At 36.8% G+C, this 26608-nt stretch overlaps 1 protein-coding gene across 6 annotated transcripts in view; it reads right to left on the reverse strand.

Annotated features, from left to right (window-relative positions):
• LOC149580066 (SAGA-associated factor 29 homolog A-like) overlaps positions 1–26608 on the reverse strand; it is a 90412-nt gene that overhangs the window by 32613 nt on the left and 31191 nt on the right. For 2 of the 6 annotated variants that reach the window (XM_089788893.1, XM_089788857.1), the window contains exons 4-7: positions 9493–9608; positions 9112–9197; positions 8921–8971; positions 7779–7932 (exon numbers count right to left, since the gene is read on the reverse strand). In XM_089788893.1, coding sequence (XP_089645019.1) covers positions 7779–7932; positions 8921–8971; positions 9112–9197; positions 9493–9608 — 407 coding nt within the window. Of the gene's footprint in view, positions 1–7753; positions 7933–8920; positions 8972–9111; positions 9198–9492; positions 9612–26608 lie in introns of all 6 variants that reach the window. The other 4 variants (XM_089788876.1, XM_089788849.1, XM_089788884.1 and 1 more) reach the window with 3 other exon arrangements.

A 26608-nucleotide genomic window follows, 5' to 3' on the forward strand; every position in this document is an offset into this window, starting at 1 on the left:
ATATTGTATTATTTCAAAAGATAAATGAAGTAATAATGTTGCAATGGCATTGTATATTCCCTTATATTTAAATGACGATAAAGATAATATGTACAATGAACAATAGAACCTTGTGCCCTTCAAAAAGGATATTGTTATTAAATGAATGATCAAAGCAGTTAGTAAATGGAATATGATTGGTAAACTACTAAACACTTAAATCTATTTAATGTATCTTTAATGCAAATTAAGTAGATGCATTGGTTTTACAAGGCTTAGGACATTGGCTCCTAATTTGGAAATGGTAAAAGTAATTAATTGAAGTTGTATAAATATCACTTGGGGTTAATAAACAAATGGTTAGGAAAGACTATCTAAGTGTTTATTATCATACCTTAACTTCTACAAGAATAGATGTGGATTAGCTTGATTAAAAGTGGTTAGATCCTACTTGAGATCTAAGTTTAGAAAGTGACAAATTCAATAAAGAAATGGATATTGAGAGGAATAATGTACTAAGAAAGAAACAATAAGATGTAATTTGGTAGATGGTTTAACTTCAGTAGTGAGAATGAAATACTAAAAAGGAAAATTAAATCATTTACAACTAGGATATACTTGTTGAGTAGGTTGGATTTGTAAACATAACTATTGGATTTGGTAACGAAGAAATGAGTTAAAAGACAACGTCAGGGAACCTGTTAGGATTTTTACATCTATGACTAAGTGAAATTAGCAAGCAAAAGATATTCAAAAACAATTGTTCACCAAACTTGGTAATATTAGTTTTGTCCTTCCAAGTTCCCTGGCAAGGCATTACAATTGTACTTGGAGCTACTATATAAGGCTTTCTCAAGTCCTTTTTTAGGCAGAGACTTGCAAAGCTTGTTGCTATAATACCACCGAAATTGTTCTTAATTCATAATTGGTTTTCATGGTGAATACTTGTGAAAGTTTTGAAGTATTGCATCGTTTCTGCATTTACTCACTTATAGTAAGATTTTATTTATGTTGAGTAAGAGTTAAGTAGATGAATGAAGGATATTGTTGCTGCGGAATTTTATGAAACTTTAGTTCATTCCTTTGGTAGTAGTTGATTACAAGTAGAAAGTGTAAGATTGTTCTGAACTAATTGCAAGCACTTAACTTCAATTGGAAATGTTCATTTGGGTTGCACCATAAATGGGTATGTGAATGAATACTAACAATATGAAAATCATATGCATATCCTTAGAAGATTGCACACACCTTTATGTAGTTGATTTGACAAAGCAAGTACAAGTTTAGTTCCTCCTCCACTATCAATATTGTCTTGCATTGATAAAGTTGGCTTAGCTTTCTAAACCCTTTATCTTTATGCTCTTTGTCTTGTTAGTAGCTGAGAAGCTATTAGAGTCAAATCATTCACATTTGCAAAGTTGATAGGACATTGAATAAAACAATCAAGTCCTTGCATGGATACCAATAAACAACATCATAAAACTAAGTTGTACCTAACAAGAATAGGAACCTTGGAGTCGCCTTTGTAATCTTTTTTGTATTGTGAGGTCTTCACACCATCGCCCCAAAAAATTTGGGGACCCCCTTTTTTTTATCACCTTGGCGAATTTTTGAGTTGTCCAACCATTTTGATTTTTTTGAGAGTTTTCAGCCTTGGACACCTTCAGGCTAGTGAGAGGGACTGAGCTTATTTTCACCCGATTTCACTTGATTTTCCAAAACAACCAATTTCATCCTTAGGCCAGACAAAAATTCAACAAGCAACGCTTGGCAGGATAAAATGGTAGATTTGTACTTAGACATTTTCTTTTGAAAATCCGGATATAACTGTGTAAATTTGAATAATTTTCAAAAGAGAAATTTTGTTAGACTTGAGTTTTGGAAAATCTTAAAGTTTTTCCTATGGTGAAAATTTTAATTTTGTAGAAATGAAGTCAAAATTGTAAAATTGATTTCAGACTCTAGAGGTAATTTTATTTTTTTTGTCAAAAAATAGAATGGCATAGCAAAATCGATTTGGATAAAAATTGCAAAAATTGCCTTTAATAGATTAAAATTGCCTTGAAAACTTTTTGCCTTTAATAAAATTGGTAATTTAATATTGAAAAGTGGCTTTGGGTTAGCCAAAATCCAATTTTAATGACGCATTACTTACTAAATCCTCATTAAATGTAAATATTTAACACCCCAAGGCACCATTTAATTTCTTTTTGCAATTTAGAACTAACTGGCAATTTTAAAGGGCAATTTTCATTTTGGCAAAATTAATTTTTAGCTAAGTATTTAATTGTGGGCCATAATTTTAAATTAATTTTTGCTTTTTTCTCCCCTCCAGGTCCAAGTCAGCCAACTGGGAAGACATGTGGAGTTGGGTATAAGAGGAGATCCTTTCCCCTTTCTCCCTCATTCCTCATTCATTCTCTTCCATGCTTGGGCGAGTTTTCTTGAGAGGACCAGATTTGGTGTTTGGCAAATTTGTTTCAAGGTAGATTTTCTTTCTCCATTTTTGGTGATTTTGTCTTGAGGGCAGATTTCTCTTCCATTGGCAATTTTTCTTAAGGGCAGATTTGGCCCTTGCCTTTGGCGATTTTTGGTACAAAGGCAGATTTTTCATGGTGTTGGCAATTTTTTTTTTGCAAATTCTGATTTTTGCTAAGAGCTGTGATTTTTGCCCTAGGTTGGGCAATTTTATTTGGAGGTGAATTACATGGTAAAATTCTGATTTGGAAGGGATTTGAAGTTTTTGAGGTCTGATCCTAAATTCCGAAAAGTCACTGTCCGGCTATTGGTTAAGGTGAATTTTAATCATTTAGAGTTGAAAGGGGTCCTTAAGCTAACATCCTTCTTTCGTTCTAGTCTAAGGATTTCTTCCCTTGGTTCTGCTAGCCTTCTGGTCCACCACTCTACCATCCCGTAATAGGGCGACAAGTTGGAGGATGTTAGTGCAAGTAAGAATTCCAAGCGGACAAACACTAAGAAAGACAAAGAGGATATGATGCCCAAAACAACTTTCTTCTCGAAAATGAAGCAAATAACCGACACCAATATCGGTATAGTAGACATGATATGAGTGAACAGACTGAAGGAAGGACAATCCCCCTTGGCAAAGAAGATATACAGAAGATGCACATCACAACCCAAGTGTCGACACTTCCATTTCAACCATGATGAGCGACGTTGGGATGGCACTTGATTTTGAGGGCATCAGAGGGGGATATCAATGAGACAGATTTTGGATCGAGGTTGGATGAGTTAGGAAAGGTTGCTATCAAGAAGAAACATTTGGGCACCCTTTCCTCTCTCAATTCTTTTATTGGATTTGCGAAAGAATATGAGAAGGACCATGAAAAGATATTACAAGCAGTAAGCAACGTGGTGAAGTCAGCGGAACTCAGAGCGAAGCACACACCTTGTCCTCCTATGGAAGAAGTTAACGAAAGGCTAGCTAAGTTCATTGCCTTAGCTAAGAAAATGAAAGAAATGGGAAGAGTTATATTAGGTCATTTGATGTAAGCCCAAGTGGCGATTTCTCTTTCTTCTAGAATAGGACAAGTGTCTATTTCTGATTGGCCACCATTTTGGTGCCTTCTCATTGGTTGCCACTTTTTCACTTTTTTCATTGGTCCATTGATGAGGTGGCGTCTTCTCATTGGCCGATGGGGTGGCAACCCTAATTAGGGTTTATAGGATTCAATCTGGATTGTCGGTTTTGCCTCTTTATCTCCACCATCCATTGTATTTTGGCCCCTAAATAAGGCCATTTGCTCTCATTTGTATAGTGTTGGAGAAATTGTTGCTAAGATAATGCCAAAATTCGCTATTTCTTTCTCATTGTTGTGACTTGCATGGTGATTAAGAGCCTTTGGCATTATTGCATGTTTTCTACTTCCAAATAGTTAGAGTTAAATTTCTTTTCAAGTTGTTGAAGCAAATTTCATTTCAAGTTGCTAAGTAAGAGTAAAGTAGATGGATAGTTGTATGGTAGCATTAGTAGGTGTTTGATAGGGATCAATACTAGACCACTAGCATCCTAGCAGCTTGTTGGGAAGCCTTGCATAGCAAACTAGTTTATTTTTCCTTTGAATCATTGCACCTGTGGAAGTGAGGCCGCTGGTTAGCTTTCATTAGGTTCAATCCCAGTCCATTTGCTAGTCTTCCATCCATAGGAGTAGGAGTATTATAGCAAGTAATTTAGGGCTTAGAACTTAGGAGAAGAGAGTTAGAAAAACACCAGTCATAAGAACCATTCACCCTCCACCGCCATCACTTTTCCATCAACATCATTTGGCATTCACAGCAAACCACTATCTCCATCATCCCACCAAAGTCCAAGTCATCCTCAACAATTTGCGTAAGGCCGCCTACGTGATTACCAACGAATCACATCGATAAAACTGAGTGAGTATCCACAAGTGTAAGGAACATTGGAGTTATTCTCATATCCAATGAGCAATAACTTTTCAAGAGAGGAATTGTATGTTTGATATTCCGTATCAAATATCCAATTACTAATATGTTATGTAAGTGATACAAAACTCACATCAACATTTTGCAATCTTTTTGTATACATGGTTCAAGAGAGGATCTGATATTTGGTGTTTCATCTTGGAATGCAAAGTGTTTCATCCTGCATGTTGAAGTGGTCACGGAACTCACATCAACTAGCAGAAGTCTTAATGAAGCGAACCCACTCTTAATCTTTTAATATTTTGATATCCTTCATCAACGAAGGTAAATGAATTTGAATGCACTATACTTGGTTGAAAGTCAAATTGCTTATTCAGCCTGTGAAATAAGTAGGAATAGATTGTCATATAATGATCCGTTCCCCGTTAAGAACGTAGTAGAGACGTGGGATGGGCAAAGGGCCAAAAAAGCATTGGATAAACTCTTCATTTTTTGTTTCTTAGCTTTAGCACTAATTTCAATCTTTGTTTGTCACTTGAAAAAAGAAAATTTATAAGCCCATTAAATTTTGGATTCCATTAAATTCATATTGGGTTCACCTGGGTTTGTTCAAGATGAACACACACAGGAATTGCATGCCCTCACAGAAAACTCACCTAGACTGAAAATCTGAATTGAACCACTGGACCTGGTTCCAAGGCCTCCAAGGCACGAACTAACAACATAGCCTTAAATCACTAATGTTGCAATTACCTAATTCTATGTGTAATATTTCATATGTTCAGTCTTATAAAAGTAATTTGATGTTAAACTCTCTATTGATATAATAACATTAACTCAAATTAATATATGCAGATTGGCTCACAACACAATGTGAAATGGAAAGATTTGAATATACTTACCAAGAAAGTCCTACATAAAGCATCAATAAGATATGAGAAATGATGTACGAAAAGGAAGAAAATAATGTAGGGGCATCTGGGTCCACATGTAATCTTGCATCACCCAAAAGCCAAAAACAATGATAGTTTTTTTTGGGGTTTCAGCTCTGATTTTTCGTGTGGAGATTTCAAGTTATCACTTGTTGGCATGTTTTTTTGGTTTATTGCTAGAGAGAGATTTCAAGTTATCACTTCTCACTCTCATAATGTCAAATAGATAGTATGATTGCAGTTGCTTGCACAATTTAGTAAGTTGATATTTATTCATATTGGTTATCATCTGGTAGGCATCTAGTTGGTCTTCTCTAGTTTCAAGCATTTTTAGTTTCATAAGTTCATTGGTGGACCCACATGCTCGCTGTATGGTCCAGATTGGGACACCCATTCTTCTTCAAAATGGTTGTCTTTTGCTTTCAGCATTTCAAAATTTCATAGCCGATCACGTGTGGTCTATAGGGTAGAGTTGGACACAAATGTTGAAGAAACTAATATATTACTGAGGTCGATTTGTTATAGCTTATACATGCCAATCCCATTGGACATGCATTTATTTTGTCTTAGCAAGAGCATCTAAGTCTAAAGTTCTGTTTTTGGGCATTGACAAAAAATCCCCTTTTTGATGTAAGGACAAACAATCTAAAAGACCATTACTTATGTCTGGGCACTATTTTTCATCTGCCAATCAGTTATCTTTGCCGGGACTCACAGCTGTCTTAAATATTCCTCCATGAATCCATAGCATATTAGAGCTGGGTGGTTTCAGCATATAAACCTAAAAAGTAATTAAGGAGCCCATGTAACCAACAACAGGCGGTTTCTTTTATGGTGAATTGTATTTGTAATAAGATTGTGAAAGTCAAGTGCTGAGTGGTAGTAACAAATATTTTTCTCTATTCTGGTCAATTCTTTTAAAGTCTGGTGCTGTCCATCCCCTGACTCTTATGTGGCCATGGCTATCAGAAAGTTAATATACCATTTACATAAAGAGGTGCCACCCCATTGCTGGCCACTAGATTTCAGACTTCCCTCTAACTATATTGAAGTGTGATTAAGTCTGGATATGGGAAGCTGTTACAGCTGTCTACCATTTCTGCATTTGTGATTCCATTGCATTGCAGGATATTAAGCACATACTATCTTATAACAGACTTTTCAACTTCATATAAAATCAGAGAAAGGCATGTACAAGAGAAGGGAGGTGGTATGAGAAAGAGGAAAGAGGAAGTATAGAGAAAATTTACAGAAGATCCTCCTCCTTGAACATGGCTGTGAGATAAAAGAATATATGAGAAGGTTGTCCTGTTTCCTCAGGTGGCTGATGTACAGTCTTCTTGTGTGGGTAAGAGTGAGAGATGTGAGATTAAGGAGACTGTAAAGTCCCTGTTGCTGGACTATGTGCCTATGAGTAAAATAAGTATTCTGAACTTTAATTAATAAAGATAATGTTGGCTGTTATTACTTCCACAATGCATCTTTGAGCTAGTCATAAGTTCTTGCAATGTCTGATTTAAGACAAGTGCCTAAGTAATTGTTTGTGGCTGACAGGATTCGCTGCCCTTCACCGAGTGCCTAATCCTAGACTGCATCAGAATATATAAATATTATGACAACCAGGTAAAAAAAGTATAAAGAAAAAAACCAGAACCATTGAATGACAAGCAGAGAATGGAATTATTAGGATTAAATTGTACAATCATGCATTGCAGCCACAATGGAGGGGAATTCATTTCAAACTTTATAAGAATCCTTGAAGCAGGTAAGGATGGCAGCAGGCATGGAGGCAGAGAGATGATACAGCCATTAAGGAAAAACTGAACAGGGTACCATAAGAGTCATAACACTTGAAACTAAATCAGGAGATTTTGACCGAAGGCCAGAATTCTAGTGCACCTGTTGCCAGCTAAACCAGTAAAGACAATGAGCACAAGAAACGAGTGAAAACTAGAATATGCATCTACCATAACTATTTGTATTTCCTAGAAAATAACCATAGGACAAGGATGAGTCCACAGTTTTAGAAAAATAGTTTTTGAGGTCAAACACAACCTTTGTTTATCATGCATTAAACTTTATTGCCTTGATATTAATTCATTAATTTAGTCCTCTAGGATAATGATGTTACTAAATTTATTTAGTTCACTTGAATAAATAACTTATTCACAATTATAATTATTATTCAATAACCATATTAAATGTCAATGTCAATCTATTATTTTGCCAATCAAGATTTTTCATGGGACAAGTTGCAATTACAACAGATCATTTCTCTACTTCGTTGACCAAAGACATGGTATTCTTTTGAAGCAATTACAGGCCATATGCTACATTATGTAATTTACTCAGTTATTGGAAAATGAAAAGGATCTTGTGGGCTAGTAGTTATTAAAAGAGCCGAAATACTTGAAAACATAAAATAAAATACATACAGCTTCTCAAGTCTTAAAATGTTACCTTGCGGTGAGAAACAACTACAGCTGCTTTATAAAGTGCAGTAGTTCCAGGATATACTGCAAGGACTTGGCTGCCAGTAGGAAAGTCTGTTGCAGTAGAAGAATCTGTGCGTTTTGGTAATGGTATAACACATGAGAGTGGCAATTTGTACTTTCTGCAAGAAACCCATAAAAATGAGATTTGTTTAAATGTACAATTTACTATGGCAGAAACAATTTCCATAACAAGCACAACAAAGCACATGATCTGTCAACTTTTATACAACATGAACTCAAGGTATTACTTGGTGCCAGCAAGATATTCTTCACTACTTATTTGGCCTTAAGTTTTATAACAGTTACTTTCACGAAGGCTTCATTAATGCTAGTTAATATTGTTTCAGCCTTTGGAGATGAAGAAATGACTTGAGACATTTAATGGTCAACTAGTTTTTAAAGATCACACAAACTTAAAATTATATAAAGACAAAAGCTATTTGATATTCTCCTAATAATTCGCAGCTTCAAACACTAAAAATTGGCCATCAAATTCACAAGTGGACTCACATGTTGGATAACAAAAGGAGGAAACTTGATTTCTTGGAAAATTTGGTAAAATGGATTTGTTGAGGCTTGCAAAAGTAGAAAACATAAGATCTGAATAAAAATTGAACTCCACCACATGAGAAAACCTTGGATAAAAAAACAAAATTGTGTTTAGATTGATATGTAGATCTTGAAATGAATTAAGATGGATATTATAGCTAAATATTATATATGATTCTGTTTGCACCTTTTTTGGGTCTGGTGGAAGACATTGATAATGATGATTACAAAATATTTTCATGATTTGCTAATTTTCAAGCAAACTTAAAATAAAGAATAATAAGTAATTACATTACACTATTGGAAAAGAACCTCTATTAATTAATTTTCCACTAATCTGACAATCAAGACCTAGTCACACAAATGGAGAACATCAAGAATTCTCAAAAAAAGGGTTCATAAAAAGATATGAAATAAAGAGGAAAATGGTATAATATTGTATAAATCAGAATGAAACCCTCTAGGAAGAAAATAATATCATCAAAAGGTACAACAGCTGGACCAAATTTGATCTGCTGGAAACAGTAAATGCAAATATGTTTCAGCCAACAGCAATACCTGGGACCATTCTCTTCATCATCACCAGGCTCTTCATCAATTACTTCATACCTGCAGTGAACTTATAACCAAGTCAAACACTTGCGACTAAAATAGACGGTAGAAGATGTGCTAGAGGAATAAATCTGTTTATATCTTGTCATACATTATGAAGCATGATAGGTAAACAAGTTGACCTCTGATAAACTTACTTATTTACTTCCCTGTCAAAACGTGTCACTTTCACCAGTATCCATTCATCTTTTTCTGCATTATCAGAAGTAACTCTTGCAGCAACCTGAACATAAATAATAACATCACTGACTGTCACATGTAGTGTAAGAATCATAGGCCTATGCAGTTATCATTATTCATGTTTGAGAATTTGAAGCTACAAAATTCTTCACTACTAGAAATAAACTAGATTTAGATAAAGTTACATTTTGTGCCATACAGAGTTGCCTACATTGTTTTCGATTTGCCATAATACATAAAGATTTCTAGATTGAATAGGAATATCCTGAAAGCAATAAATTTACAAGTTTTGCTTCAGTCTATAAATTACTAGACCAGCCCAGGCATGCATGAACAACCTGATCACCACTAAGAACATTTGGATGTTCAGGTGGTGCTCTTAATGTAACAGATGACGATGTCAGCCTGGCAGGATCAACATCAGCTTTTATCCGTTTTCTCTTTTGCTCACTAACTTCTGTCCACCAGGAAGAGTTGAATAATATCTTAGAAGAATCAAGAATGCACCATAAATATACAGCTAGCTTGTATCAGGTATGCATCTATATAAGCTCTTAAAATGCATTGTAATTAACTCCATCAAATACAAAAGCAATGAGATTTACGTTAAAACTTTGGATAATATCTTATAAGAATGTATCATAAACATACAACCAGCTTGTATGAGGTATGCATCCACAGAAGCCCTTAAGACACATTGTAATTATCTCCATCAAATATCAAGATTCAAAGCAATGACATCTGCAGTACACCTTTAATTTTTTTCAAATTTCTTAGAATTTGATGTGCGCTTATTTTGGCATTCAAGGACCAAAGAAGTGGTAAAGAAATAGATATGCCATGCAGAAACAAGAAATGAACACTGGGTTGAAATATAGGAAAGCATTTTAGTGTAAGTGGCAACAGCATTGTGACATTTGGCATAGTTAAAGACCCTTAGATATACAAGAAGTATTTTATGTGTGCATTGTAGTCAAGCATACACTCTGTGTAATCTAATCAATAAAGTTTCAATTAGAAGCATCTTTACCTTTCTACAAATAACTCGAACAAAGTAAATAGAACAGATTCTCATATACGTCACAGAAAGGACACCATTCTCCTCAAATGGATTGCCAAAAAGCTTTGATTTATTCACAAGCAAAACTAATAGGGCCTTATTAAAGAAAAAAAGAATGGCACATGGGAGCCACAAATAAAAGAAATGTTTCAAGGTATATAACAAACTATACTACTCAAAAGGATAAGCAGCAATTTGAACCATATCAGATCAGAAAAACACAAAATACAAAATGCATGTTCATGCCAATCCTACTTCTAACTGGGTTTTATAGAAGATACATGTGTTTAATTCAGATCCAAAGCACCAGTAAGATTACCATGTCCAAGGACCTTGACGCATATCTTAATACCTTGATTGATTACAACTTGCTAAGCCATAGTATAATATTTAAAATTTTGAGGAGTTACATTGTTCAAATGGAAATTTAGTTCTCAGACTCTAGATCATCTATATTGAACTCAATATTCATTAAGAAGTTGCAAGGATTATTTTACAGTGTTCGAAGAGGATGCATCACCCTACCCAAATCCCCCTGTTTTTGGAATGGGGATATTTCCAGGATGCAATGACTTAAAGTGAGACACTCCCCTGCCATCCCACTTACTTTGCTACAGACCTGGGACTTTTCTTACCCGGGTGCGCACACCCGGTGCACGTAAGCACCCAGTGCGGATGTGTCACGCACCCAAGTACCCCCACCAGCAGCTTTGCCGCTGCCGCACCGGTCGAGCACCCGGGTGGGACGTGGTGCTCGGGTGCTTCCCAGGTGTGCAGGTGCATAGGTGCTTCTCAGGTGCTCGCGGGGTGCTTCTTGGGTGTTCGCGGGGTGCACTGAGAAGAGGCCCAAAAAAGTTTTAAAAAACAATAGTTTTTGCATTTTTTTTTTGTTTTTTTTTTTAAGTATGCTAACCCTAATTGGGTGTGGGTCCCATGTGGTCTATTTGAAGGCTTAATAAGACCAATAGATCTCATTTTCATTTCACCAGTTTGGAGCAGCAAGGAGCTAAGTGAGAAAGTGTTTGAAAGAGTTTGTGAGAGATTAGTGGGTGGTTTTGCAAGGGATTGCAAGATCAAGAGGAGCAAGAGGAGCAAGAAAGTTTGATTTGGCAAGTGTCTCCTCAAGTTCAAGCCTTCAAAGTAGGGTTTTTTTAATTTTACTTAGTTTTTTTGGTTTTAAAAATCAATTTATAATTTTTAAATTTACTATTTACTATTTACTATTTAGTTTTACTAAGTTACTTTCAAGTTTCAATGTTCATTCTTGAATCTTGTTGATAGTTGATAGTTCTTAGTTCTATAATTTTTTATTTTATTATCTATATTAATTTTTTATTTTTTTCATTGTTCTTAAAATAAAAATATGGCAATATGGCATATGCTGAAACGTATTTAACATATGCCATATTGCCATATTTTTATTTTAAGAACAATGAAAAAAATTAAAAATTAATATAGATAATAAAATAAAAAATCATAGAACTAAGAAGATTCAACTATCAACAAGATTCAAGAATGAAACTTGAAACTTGAAAGTAACTTAGTAAAACGTTTCAGCATATGCCATATTGCCAAATTTTTATTTAGTATTTACTTTTAGTATTTAGCTTCATTTTTTAATACTTTAAATTTTTAAATAGTAAATGCTAAAATTAAATGGTAAAGTTTTAAGTTTTAAATTATTTTTACTTGAGCTGAAATGTATCATGATCATTTTTATAATTTTATTTTCATTTTGTGAAATGCAGTTTTATAAATGGCTTCTAGATCCAACGAAAGTGCAAAAGACATGGAAATTAATGAGCCAAGTGCATCTAATTATGAGCCTGAAGGAAGTGATCATGGGGCTGATGTAGGTGGTCAATCTAAGCCTGAGGAAGAGCCTCCTTATGTTGCACCAAGGGTGCCTTCTACTGATTGCCCTTGAGAGATTTTGAGGAAGTATGCTAGGGTTCCTTATGACCCAAAGTCCCCTCTTAAACAGTTTGCTACAAAAATTACACGCCCTACACCTTCAAGGGGTGGCACACGCAAATGGAAGTGCAATATATGTGGAGCAGAATGGTTTGGCAGCATTACAAGAGTTAATTCACACCTTTTTTGGAGTGGCTATGGTGTGAACCCATGCATGCTCTTGTCAAATCCTGAGAATGTCAAATGCAGAATTGAAGTGAATAAACTATGGGGCATTCTTGATGATAGTGATGTTCTAGTGCCTAGATCTTTTTCTGCTAGGCAACAGGTACAGCATTTACAGCAGTTACAGGGGCAGCAAGATACATCTACTCGTATCTTGCATCAAAGAGCAGGGACTATGTCACCTACACCATCATTCTCCTCACCTACACATAGTTCAGCAGGGGACAGCTGTAGGGGAAACGAAAAGCAACCACAAGTCATAGTGATAGTAACTCCATTGCTCATTTATTTAACATGCATGCAAGGGACCGGTTAGATGATGTTGTTGGTGATTTCTTCTTTGCCAATGGCATCTCTACACATGTGGCTCAATCTCCCTATTTTGTGAGGATGATGACCATGGCAGTGAATGAGGGAGAGTCATCATATGTGCCACCAGGTGACCACAAGCTGAGGACTACAGTGTTGGATAGAGCCTATGACAAGGTTGGGATCTTGATGGAGCAAATGAAAGCATGTTGGATGGAGTCAGGTTGCAACATTATCATGGATGGGTGAACAGACATTAGTCATCATCCATTCATCAACATTATGGTTACATGCACGGAGGGCCCATATTTTTTGAAGGTAGTTGATTGTTCAGGGCATTGTAAAGATGCTGATTTCCAGTTTCATGTGCTTAGGGAAGCCATTGAGGAGGTTGGACCGCAAAATGTGGTCCAAGTTGTGACAGATGCAGCACATGTGTGCAAAGCTGCAAGGAGGCTTGTTGAGGCAGCTTATAGGCATATTTGGTGGACTCCATGTTGTGTGCATGCCATGAATAATGCACTCAAAGACATGGGGAAAATAGAGTGGATTAGAAAGGTGGTTAATGATGGGAGAGAGGTGCAGATGTTTATCTGCAATCACCATACATCACATGCACTTTTCAAGAGCTTCGCAAAGAAGCAATTCCTGAAACCAATTGAGACCAGGTATGCATCATATTATATTCTCTTGGAGAGAATGATTGAATTGCAAGAGCCATTGCAACTCATGGTTATGACACAAGAATGGAATCGATGGCCTGAGTCCAGAACAGAGCAAGGGAAGAGGGTAAAGGAGACAGTAAAGAGTGATCAGTTTTGGAGTGATGCGAAATACACAGTCTCCATCATTACTCCAGTGTTTCAGGTGATCAGATCACCTAGCCTCGGAGAGGTTTATGAGTGCATTAATTCCATGCTTGGGCAGATGAGGGTTGTTGTGCGTGAGAGAGACCCCACTCTAGCATTCTATACAGAGCACATTGAGCCTATCATTCACTACAAGTGGGAGAAGTTGAACACTCCTTTGCACATGGCTGCCTATGCATTGAACCCAAAGTGGTACATACCTAGGCTGTAATGACCCTTCTTATAAAGGCCACTGAAACCCTCAAACTGAACTTAGGAATTTTGTCAAACACTTGGCATGTAATGAATAATAACAGTAATAATATTCAGAATATGGCAATTTCAGATTTGATACTTTCAGAATATAATCGCAGAATTACAATATATATATAAAGCCTTTGAACGATATTTCAATTACAATGCAATAAATTCTGAAATTATTTTTATTACCAATTCTGGACTGATTATTACAATGATTGTATAACAGCAAATTTACCCAAAAGTTGACATATATTTCAGAATGCAAGAACCTGGTTTGAAGAACTATGGAAGAACACCACGTTCTGATGCAAATCGTTGATGAAGACCTCCAACCGCACCCCCAAACTGTCCTTAATTTGCTGCTGCTGCCCAAACTAGCTGGGTCGTACCAGGCCGTACCTATACGGCTGCTGAAATAAAATAATATTAGGGTTTTGGGACCCCCAAATGCAAGGAAAATGGGCGCCTAGGGTTAGGTAGTAACCCTGTAAAACCATAAAAAATAACTCCAAGGGGTTGAGGAGATATGAGCAATTATGTGGTTCCGAACCCTGCTTTGCCAATTCTGAAAATGCACTTATTCTGTCTTCAAACTCTTGTCAAATGCTTCTCCAATGATAGGGCAAATCTGAAATCCTTATTCCAACCAAAAACAAACCCTAACAACGAATTCTCAATAAGCTCCAATGAGATGGCTGAATACCAACTCCAATTATGCAACAATTCAGGTGATATTTCACACCCTCAAAGTCGCCAATCCAAGGGAGTGATTCGTTCCCAAAGATCGAATAATTTGCAGATCCAAAGTCCACAAATGTCTTCACAATGAAGAAGTAGAAGAGTTCTCCAATCCAAGCATGTCCAAATGAGAGGCCCAGCCCTCTATTTATTCACTTTTCTAAGAAGTTGCTAGAACTTCTAGAAACATCCTTTATAAATTCTCATTATAATGCACTTTTTATAATAAAGTAATTTTATAAAAATAAAAAGTGCAACTCAAATTAAAATTATAACATGTGGGCCCCAATATCACATAATGATAAAATATAACCTCTTAACACTTCTTCAAGAGCAAGATATGACTATCTGATCCGCAGAATTGACTCTCTTTCCACACCATTTGCCTACGAGAGTCTGGAATAGGCAAATCCATGATCAATGCCATGTCGAACTAAAGAGGGGACATTACAGTCCGCCCCTCCTGAAATTGCTTGGCCTCAAGCAATCTCAACGCCAGGTGCTGCAAAATAGCCTCCCCCTCCCAAGTAGCATCCTCAACAGGTAAATATTTCCACTTAACCAAGTATTCTCTGATCACCCTTCTACGAAGTTGCTTTTCTCTGCTCTCCAGGATGGATTCTGGTACTAAAATCAATTTTCCCTCATCGTCTAAAGAAAGTAATACTGCAGAAGGTACCACATTCTGACCCAACGCCTTCTTGAGGCATGACACATGAAACACATTGTGCACTCTGCTGTCTGCGGGAAGCTCCAACTCATAAGCCACTTCACCAACTCGCCTGATAATCCTGAATGGTCCATAATAGCGTGGCTTAAGTTTCTCTGCCCCACTCTTCTTAAGAGTAGATTGCCTGTATGGCTGCAACATGAGGTAAACCATATCGTCTACCTCAAAACTACGCTCAGTTCTCTTCTGGTCTGCATACTGCTTCTGCTGGTTTTGAGCTCTTGCAATATTGTCTTTGAGGGTAGCAACTATATCCTTACTATCCTGTAATAATTCACCTGCACTGGGTACCCGGCTGTCGCTCAACAACAAATCCAAGAAACTAGGTGCTTCATAACCGTAAAGTGCCATGAAGGGTGTCATCTGTATAGTCATATGATATGTAGTATTGTAACAATACTCGCAGAGATATATCCATTTGACCCAAGCTCGCTGCTGAGCTGCCACATAATTCCTTAAATACCCTTCCACCCATTTGTTCACAATTTCTGTCTGACCATCGGTTTGTGGGTGATAGCTAGTGCTGGGTGTAAGCTCCGTGCCACATAACCGGAATACCTCCTGCCAAAAGTGACTCATGAAACGGCTATCCCTATCACTCACAATGTTCTGAGGCAAGGCGTGCAATCTGAATACCTCCCGAAAGAAAACCTCTGCCACCTGAGCTGCTGAGTGTGTAGTGATGATAGGAAAGAAATGAGCATATTTCATTAATCTATCTACCACCACATAAATACAATCTCGTCCTTGTACCTTGGGCAAACCTGTGATAAAATCCATGGAGATGCACTCCCACTTCCTATCGGGAATCGGAAGTGGCTGTAGGAGCCCTGCCGGATAGCTGTGTTCTTGTTTGTTTTGCTGGCAAACAAGACACTCTCGAACATACTGCAAAACATCAGCTTTCAGCCCCTTCCAAGTGAACCGCTCTCGAACTGACTTGTAAGTCTTGAAGTACCCGGGATGGCCTGCTGTCGGTGAGTCATCAAGTGCTCTCATAATCAGTTGTTTAACCTTCGATCCTGGGACTAGGTAAATCCTGTTCTTGTAAATGATCAAATCATCTACAAGTGTGTATCTGGTATCAATCACTGTCCCTCTACTATATCGGAGGCCCATGTATCCCTGGCATACTCTGCTATAATCAAGTGTCGCCAATCCTCCGATATCTGGACCATAAGAGTGAGGTGTGGCCTTCGAGAGTGAGGTGTGGCCTTCGAGATAGAGCATCTGCAACAACATTCTGAGTTCCCTTGACATATGAGATGTCAAAATCATATGCCTGCAACTTACTTACCCACTTTTGTTGGCGATCATTCAGGTCCTGCTGTCCCAAGAAATGCCTCAGACTGTTATGATCAGTTTTAATACAAAACTTGCTACCCACAAGATATTGTCTGAATTTGGCCAAAGCATGCATGATGGCCAACATCTCCTTATCATATATACTGAATGAACGCTCAGGGCCTCTGAGCTTCCTGCTCTCATAAGCTATGGGGTGCTTATTCTGCATAAGTACAGCACCTACTCCCTCTCCAGATGCATCACATTGAAGCTCAAATGGCTTCGTGAAATCAGGTAATGCTAGAACTGGGCACGTAGTCATTATCTCCTTAAATCTCATAAAACAGTCATGTGCCTTCTGAGTCCACACAAATTCCCCTTTTTTCAGTAAATCTGTCATGGGAGCTGCATGTCGTGAGTAGCCACTGACAAACCTGCGATAAAAACCACATAAACCAAGGAACCCCCTCAACTGTGTAAGGTTCTCTGGTGGAGGCCAATCAACAATAGCGCGAATCTTTTCAGGATCCATCCGCACTCCCTCTGCACTAATGATGTGTCCTAAATATAACAGCTCGGTCATCCCTAAGTCACATTTGGACTCCTTTGCATACAAGGACTCCTTCTGTAGAATGCTCAACACCGTCTCCAAATGCTCTAGATGCTCCTGCCATGATTGGCTATAGATCAAAATGTCATCAAAAAACACCAGCACGAATTTCCTCAATTGATGGTGGAAAACTCTGTTCATAGTGGACTGGAAAGTGGCAGGGGCATTGGTTAGGCCGAAAGGCATGACTACAAACTCAAAGTGCCCACAATGACATCTGAAAGCAGTTTTCTCAATATCCTGTTCACGGACTCTGATCTGGTGATATCCTGATCTCAAATCAATTTTCGTGAAATAACAGGCCCCATGCAATTCATCTATCAACTCATCAATGCGAGGAATAGGATACCTGTTCTTAATGGTTCTCTTATTTAATGCCCTGTAATCAATACACATCCGAAGCGTTCCATCCTTCTTTTTTACCAAAACAACAGAAGATGCAAAAAGTGACTTACTGGGTCGGATGTGCCCCATCGCTAGCAACTCCTCAATGGTCCTTTCGATCTCATCCTTGAGTCGCTTTGGATGTCGATATGGTGTGATCATGATAGGCTTAGCACCTTCCTCCAGCTCAATGATATGCTCAATGCCTCTGTCCGGTGGCCTGCCTGGTGGAATCTCACTGAATACCTTTTCGTACTTAATCCTCAACTTCTGAATATCAGGATGATATTCCACCTTATGTTGCTCCTCCTGTGTAGGTATCAAAGTACAAACTGCTGCCCACTCTATATCATTATGCCTAGTTAATCTTTCCAGCCGCCTAAATGAGATAGTCCTGATGTCTCCATTACGGATAGCCTTTAGCACATGAATCCTACCATTCATTTCGAATTGTATCTCCATATCCTCTAATCTTAGGGTAACCACCTTCAATGAATGTAGCCACTGCATTCCAAGTACTATGTCCATGTCACCCATGTTGACCACATGATAGTCCGCCTTAAACTCATAGTTGTTCAAGCGCAAAGGTAAGTCTCGTACCATCCTGTCACAACGAAGAGTGTATCCATCAGCTACCTTGACTCTTAGTCCCTCGAATTCCTCAGTAATGAGTCCACGCTTCTCTACGAATCATGCATCAATGAAATTATGCGTGGCACCTGTGTCCAACAATGTAATAACCTTCTGTCCAGCCAAGACTCCCCGAAGTCTAAAAGATCCCTCTCTCTAGATACTAGACAGTCGTGCTTCCTGTAAATGTAGCTCTGTTTCCTGCCTTTGCCCTGCACTGTCTATCTCCTGCTCTCCCTCTGCTTCATCAGGATCCTCATCATGATGTTCTGAACCATCTGAATCTGAGCCTTCGTAATAAGCCCACATTGCCCGGTTGGCCTTCCCTTTTGGCCTCATAGGACAGTCATGGCCGTACTCATACGGGCCTTTGCAATAGAAGCATAGCTTCTTCCTACGCAAGTCATTAAGTGTCTCCTTGTCCAGCCTCTTACTTTCTTCCTTAGGTAGCTGTGCCTCTCTATGAAAGGGTTTCCTGTCCTTATCTTTTCCTGAAGGGAAACTCTTTGCCTGAAATTTATTTTTAGAAGCTGAAGAGGAATCCATGTCACGAGCTTTCTTAATGGCTTCTTGCAAAGTGGAAGGGTTGAGAGCTTTAATCCACCCTCTCAACGGATCAACTAACCCATCCATAAATAAAACCAATAGCCTTCGTTCAGATACATCTGTTACTAACACTGCAAGTTTCTGAAACTCTGAAATGTATGTTTCCAATGAGCCCCACTGTTTAAGCTGGGCTAATTCCTTGAAATGGAGTTCTGGATCTTTCTTATCAAAACGTTCAATCAGTCTCTCCGTAAACTCCACATATGAGGTAATGTGTGCATGACCCATAGTGATCATACCATGATGCCACCATTCGTGTGCTAACCCATCCAGGTGAATTGCTGCATACTTAAGAGCTTCTTCCTCAGACATAGGATTCAATTGAAAGTATGTGTCAAGCTTTTGAACCCAAGCTCTTGCTGTAGACTTCCCCGAGCCATCATAATATGGTAACTGTAGTTTTCCTACTTTCTTTCGTAGCTCATAGTTCTGAGTCCTGTCTTGTCCACGGGGCATATGCTTCATCCGCACATCCATATACTCTCTAAAGGTGATTGCAGCTGTAAAATCTGGTCCTCCTGCTTCCCAATCTCTCCTCAGCTGATCCTGTATGTCAGTGATCTGGGGTTCTGGTACCAGCTGCTCTGGAGCTCTAGGAAGGAACGTAGGAATCATAGGCCTCGAACTTACTGTCCGAGCTTGCTGGGGGGCATGACCGAAATTGTTCCCAATTTGTTCGCCTCCATTATGTCTCTCATCCTGATTATTGCCATTCTGATTGTGACCATTCTGATTATTTCCTCCACCTATGTTAGCGTTCAACCCCATTTGTCGAGCCATCATCTGCATCATAAGCTCCATTCTTTGATTCTGTTCTTGTGCTCTTTGTTCGGCTAATCGCTGTCCCTGTGCCAGGGTGTCTAATAACTGTAAAAATCTTTCCTCTTGCGGATCTGGACCGGCATTCCCGCCTCTATCCATATTGTAGTCGTAGTCTTGATCAAAAAATACCTCCCCTGTGTCTATATGACTGGATTCTATGTCCACCTGGATAGATGAGCTAGACTGTTCGCTCTGCAGGTCAGAAATCCTATCTTGTCTTGCTTTGGTATTGCGGAAATTATAAGGCCTTTGTCGCATGCTCTGATTTTAGTGTTTTGACATTTCGTCAAACACTTTCCCTCCTATCCAGCTGTTCCAAATTCCCTATAAGACCTCCACAGGATGGCAGGACTTATAGCTCTGATACCACTGTAATGACCCTTCTTATAAAGGCCACTGAAACCCTCAAACTGAACTTAGGAATTTTGTCAAACACTTAGCATGTAATGAATAATAACAGTAATAATATTCAGAATATGGCAATTTCAGATTTGATACTTTCAGAATATAATCGCAGAATTACAATATATATATAAAGCCTTTGAACGATATTTCAATTACAATGCAATAAATTCTGAAATTATTTTTATTACCAATTCTGGACTGATTATTACAATGATTGTATAACAGCAAATTTACCCAAAAATTGACATATATTTCAGAATGCAAGAACCTGGTTTGAAGAACTATGGAAGAACACCACGTTCTGATGCAAATCGTTGATGAAGACCTCCAACCGCACCCCCAAACTGTCCTTAATTTGCTGCTGCTGCCCAAACTAGCAGGGTCGTACCAGGCCGTACCTGTACGGCTGCTGAAATAAAATAATATTAGGGTTTTGGGACCCCCAAATGCAAGGAAAATGGGCGCCTAGGGTTAGGTAGTAACCCTGTAAAACCATAAAAAATAACTCCAAGGGGTTGAGGAGATATGAGCAATTATGTGGTTCCGAACCCTGCTTTGCCAATTCTGAAAATGCACTTATTCTGTCTTCAAACTCTTGTCAAATGCTTCTCCAATGATAGGGCAAATCTGAAATCCTTATTCCAACCAAAAACAAACCCTAACAACGAATTCTCAATAAGCTCCAATGAGATGGCTGAATACCAACTCCAATTATGCAACAATTCAGGTGATATTTCACACCCTCAAAGTCGCCAATCCAAGGGAGTGATTCGTTCCCAAAGATCGAATAATTTGCAGATCCAAAATCCACAAATGTCTTCACAATGAAGAAGTAGAAGAGTTCTCCAATCCAAGCATGTCCAAATGAGAGGCCCAGCCCTCTATTTATTCACTTTTCTAAGAAGTTGCTAGAACTTCTAGAAACATCCTTTATAAATTCTCATTATAATGCACTTTTTATAATAAAGTAATTTTATAAAAATAAAAAGTGCAACTCAAATTAAAATTATAACATGTGGGCCCCAATATCACATAATGATAAAATATAACCTCTTAACACTTCTTCAAGAGCAAGATATGACTATCTGATCCGCAGAATTGACTCTCTTTCCACACCATTTGCCTACGAGAGTCTGGAATAGGCAAATCCATGATCAATGCCATGTCGAACTAAAGAGGGGACATTACATAGGCTTGGTAGAGTCACACCACTTCGAAATGATGAGGTGAAGAATGGGTTCTTTCAATGCATTGCCAAAATGTATGATACTGAGATTGCTAGTGAGATTCACACCAAGTGGTCCGAATTTGCTAGTCTTTCAGGTAATCCTTAAATCTTGATTCGGTGCTCTAAACTCTTTATAGTTATAAGTTCTTTGAATAATTAATTGTTACTTTACTTATAAGTTATAACTTTATTTAGGTTATTTATAATTTCAATATTATGTTGTAAACTTGTAACTTGTAGGATACTCGGATATTGCAAAGGTGGATCTCAAAACCATGGCACAAAAGAATCCCAATTTGTGGTGGAAATGTCATGGGTCACAAAAGTTAAAGATCACCTCACTAGCCATTCGACTGCTTTCTGAAGTTTGTAATACTAATAACTAATTCCAGCCCTTTACAATCTTAACTTGAAGAGTTTTACCTTGCTGATTTTAATTTATGATTCATTGATTCAATAATTATTAATCATCGATTTACCATTTATCATTTGTTACAAATTGTATGAACATTTGTTTGTAACTTGTAAGTTGTAACTTTCAACTTTGTTATCTCAGGTGTCTAGCTCCTCAACTGCAGAGAGGAATTGGTCCACCTATAGCTTCATTCACTCTGTTAAGAGGAACAGACTTAATTCTAAGAGAGCGGAGAAGCTGGTTGTTGTACATGGTTACTTGCGGCTCAAAGATCGCAAGACACGCGAGTACAAGGAGAGCCCTGCAGCACGATGGGATGTGGAGCCAGAGGATGCAGCTCAGATTGATGAGGATGCCGATGCAGAAGCCAATGTAGAGCTAGTTGGTGTTCCTTTAGAGGATCAGGATCTTACCCATGAGGAGTCTAGTAGTTCCAGTGATGAGGAATTCGACATAAGGGATGATTAGAGAGCAATTGAGATGATTCCATTCTCATTATTGGCATTTTGTCATTTTGTTGATTATACTCACTTTGATATGGCTATGATACATTATTATTATTTCACTCTTTCATGCTATTCGGCTCATTGTCATCATGAGCATCTTTATGATATATGATATTCATACAATCATATTTGAACAATGAATTTTAAATCTTGCATCTTGAACTAAGTCAATTTGTCAAATGGTCATTAGTAATAGTAATGGTTATGAAATTTCAAGTTTCAAGTTTGAACTTATGGTTTGTGAATCACATTTTAATTTTCTCTATTCATTGTAGTCAACTATATTTGGTATGTTAATGTTACACTGTTATATAATATATTGAAGTATCACTTCATAATTAGCATTTTCAATCATATATATTATATATATACTATGCAACCCCCTCCCCCCACTCCCTCTCCTCCCCCTCCCCCGCTCCCCCGGCGTCCCCAAATTGAGGCTTTTTTTTTCCTGCACCCGAAACTCATCCTGACGTCCCCCCACACTGCCGCACCCTCGCGCCGGGGTAACACTGCTTTTCTAGGACCCCCCCGAGATATCCAAGGGGGTCTACGAGGGTCTCGATCATCTCAAAGACTTTCAAGCATGTCTGGCAACAAGAATCAGAGAAGACGCATATTCTAAACAATTACATAGTTTTTTATCTATGTGACACAAACCCTAGCTCTAATGGTCTATGGGCACCATTCAAGCCCCACACACTCACAAAAAGTTTATAAATAGACAAATAAGCCTAACCAAATCACTTCCAAGTTTTGAAAAGGTCTAAAGTTGCAATAACAAACTACAAGAGTGAGAAAGATTGCAAGTGAGGGCATTAGGATTAAGGAATAGTGAGAATAAGAGCAAAAGGAAGAGTAACTGTAAGAACAAACACCAATCCACAATGGAATCGATGCATTATTCAAGCCTCATGGTAAGATTTGGTCCTTCATGACTTTTGTAATTTTTTACATTGTTCAATTTAGTAACAAATTGCTTGTTTTAGCTGACAAAATTAGTAATTAATTTAGGCCCTTAGGACTCACAATTTATATAGTTACAATTACAATTTATATTTCAGATCTGCAAATGAATAATAATCAATATTTAGGAATTCAAGTTTTTATAAATCTTTTTTTTCCAAAATTTGCATAAATATTTGATTAGAAAATTATAATACTAAATATTACAAGTCAAATTAGGATAGATGCTACAAGTTTTCCAGTCCATGAATTATATTTTGTGATCTTAATATGTTACCCTTCCTGTTGATAGATCACCGAGTGTGATCTGAAACGTTAAATAAAAAAGCAGACAGCTTTTATCCACAAAGATTGCAACTCAAATCAGGATCTCATCCTTTGTGCATCCTCCATTTTCACATTTTGTGAAACATACTTCTGCACCTGCTGCAACCCAAAGTAAGAAAAAAAAAGCAGAATCCTTGTTTGACAGAGGTTGAAGAAAAAGGATTCATATTTTATGTATCCTCTACTTCTGCACTTCTTGCGACCTGGGTAAGAAAAAAAAAAGAATCTTTGTCCTCAGCCTGTGCACAATTTGTTATTAATGACATTATGACATGTGCAGTAGACAATAATTTCATTTCTTGCAGTATTAGCATGACTTTCAAAAAATGAGTAACAAAGAGGTTCAGAAAGAGCTTGGGGGGGTTCAATATAAGACTTGTGGTAGAAATGGAACCATCTAGCTTTCTCTAAAATAAAATATCTAAAGAAGGAACTTCCAATTCCTTTATGAACTTACTGCAATCTACAATGTTGTCTAAACAAGGATGCTCCTCCAATTTATCTCAAATTATATTTGCCTATTTAGATTTGCATAATCAACGTAGTGCTTCCACCATCTTGGCTTCAAAGATGAAGAATTGAGTGTTTCTCCTTCAATGTACTCCATGAAAAGAATCACCAAGATTTGAGATAGCAAGGACCCCATAGCAACCACATCTAATGGCTCATAAAAAAGCACTTGGGTGCAACATCTCAAAGAAGAGCAGATTGCACAAGTTAAATATAAACAAGGACATTGTTGCCATCAGATATACAAGGAGAATTCCACTATGTTATTACAAGCAATTATGATAGATCATCTAAATGTTACAGAATAATGCATTCCAACATTCTGCTTGTGATTTTAAAGAAAGTGGAGAAATCGATTCTTCCTTACGAAATGGTATGAAGAAACATCACATTCCATAGAATGATATCACCCCAAGTGTATAGGGTGCATCTTAAAATTATAAAGACAGTGTAACATTTCAAATCTGCCTTTATGACATCAATTCTTGTACATAAAATTACTATAATATTTGTTTTCTCACAAAGACCACTAGGATAAAATGATTTTATTAAAGATTCCTCCCACTCTGTAAATTTGGTCAAGTAAAAGTGGTCGGGTGATATAAAATACCAATCAATATTAATGCAGTGTCCTTGTTCACAAATGTCCCAGTTAAATAGGTGATTGAAATTTTCAAAAGGTGCGTTGAAAATGAGACTATTTCACATGTTCAGCTTTGTTTTGTTTAAAATCAAACATTTTCAGTTTCATGGGTGTCTACAATGAGTGATCAAATGAATTTTCTATGGGACCCCACTACCTTCAATAGTGTTGAATTTTTTCATGAAGCACTTCGAAGGAAAAATACTGATTTTTTTCCCTATGAAGCTGACAAGGTGAAAAGTGTTATATTGATACAAATCTTGTCAAAAAAATGGGGAATCATAGAAAGTTCTTTACACAAAATAATATATTGCAATCTATTTGTTCAATAACTACTACATATTTACAATGTTACACCGGTGCGGGGTGCGGCGATGTTGGGGGATGTCAAGACAAGTTTCAGGTGTGAGAAAAAAAGGGCCTCAATTTGGGGACAGCGGAGGTGCAGAGGGGGCATGGAGGAGGTTGCATAGTATACATATATGACTTGAAATGCTAATTACGAAATGATACTTCAATATAACATACCAAATATAGTTGAATTAAAGAATTGAATCTACAATACTTCAGCCGTAGATCTCAAACCCTTATACCTCAGCAAGGGAATTGAATTCACAAATCATAATCTCTGAAATACTCACAAGACCACAAAAACAAATTGATTAATCGAATGATTCATTTGCTTCATGAAGCCACCTTTTATAATCCATTTGGCTTCACCAACACACCATTAATTAGAAGTTCCCATTAGATTCTTTTAATAAATAACTTTTCTAGCACGTGGCTTCATGAAAACGCTTTTCACTTAAGAGGCTTCAACTTTTAAATATAACTACTCCTTGCACTTTATATTTAATACTTCACTTAGGCTTATAACTAATTAAATAAATGACCCCTTATAATGATGGCTCAACCCTCAAGTGAAATTATAAAGTTAAATTATAACTTTATAATAAGTCATTTAATGATTTAATAAAATTTGATCACTAAAATAACAAGCGTCACGTAGTGGCGAGCACTTATCGTCAATTGAATTTGTAATTTTATATTGTACTTATAATAGCAACTATAATTTAATATTCTAAGAACACTTTCTTGTATCCAAAAGAGACAATTTGTTCAAATTTCTTGTAATAAAAGAATGAGAATTTTACAAGAATTGAAAAATAAAGTATTTTGATATTACTTTATTTTTCCAATATCTATGTTTACTTATTTAGTTATATTTTATTTTCATAAATATTTTTAATTTAAAAATTTATAAATATCAATTACTTGTACTGAGTGTAAATGTAACTATTACAATTTATAATATAGATAGTTGTTGGTTTAAAAATAACAAGGAATTTAGAGAAAACTTATTTTCATTAACTACCAAAAGTTGAAGACAAGTTAAATTTTTAATTGCCTTACAAAATAAGTGTTACATTATAGTATAGTATTTTGCAACGAGATTTATTATATTAATTTCAAGAGGCATAGCATATGTGATTACATATCATTATAATATTAAATTAAAATATTTTAAAAATAATAATCTATTATAAAAATATTTCTTATTTAGAAAAAAAGTGTGTATTAAGAAAAGAGAACAAAATTTAAATATCATTGCTAATTTTATAATATTATAGTATTAGAATAAAAATTACAATATTTTTTTTTTTTTTAAAGTAAGATAAATTAAAAAAATGATTTAGCAAAGAGACAATTTACATTAACTTATTAAAAAAATGTTTAGAATATATTAATAATTTTTACATTAGAATAGCTACATTTAAGTTTCTCTATTAGCTAAAATTCATTGAATATTAATTTTGAATGATTTAACATAAAATCAAACAATAGGATGTCATGAAACTAAGAAATCACATTACAAAAATGTAAAATAAATATAGAGGCAAGAGCCTATAACACAATGGTAACTTATGAGCCTCTCATGTGGGAGGTCTTGAGTTTGAGTCTACTTGAGCTTAACACAATAATAATTAATTTCAAAAAATCATAATAATTAAACTACGCTTTGGCCCATTACC

This window comes from Cupressus sempervirens, chromosome 1, assembly GCF_028749045.1.
Source record: "Cupressus sempervirens isolate cs-2001-9-10 chromosome 1, ASM2874904v1, whole genome shotgun sequence".
In the NCBI taxonomy this organism is placed as follows: Eukaryota; Viridiplantae; Streptophyta; class Pinopsida; order Cupressales; family Cupressaceae; genus Cupressus; species Cupressus sempervirens.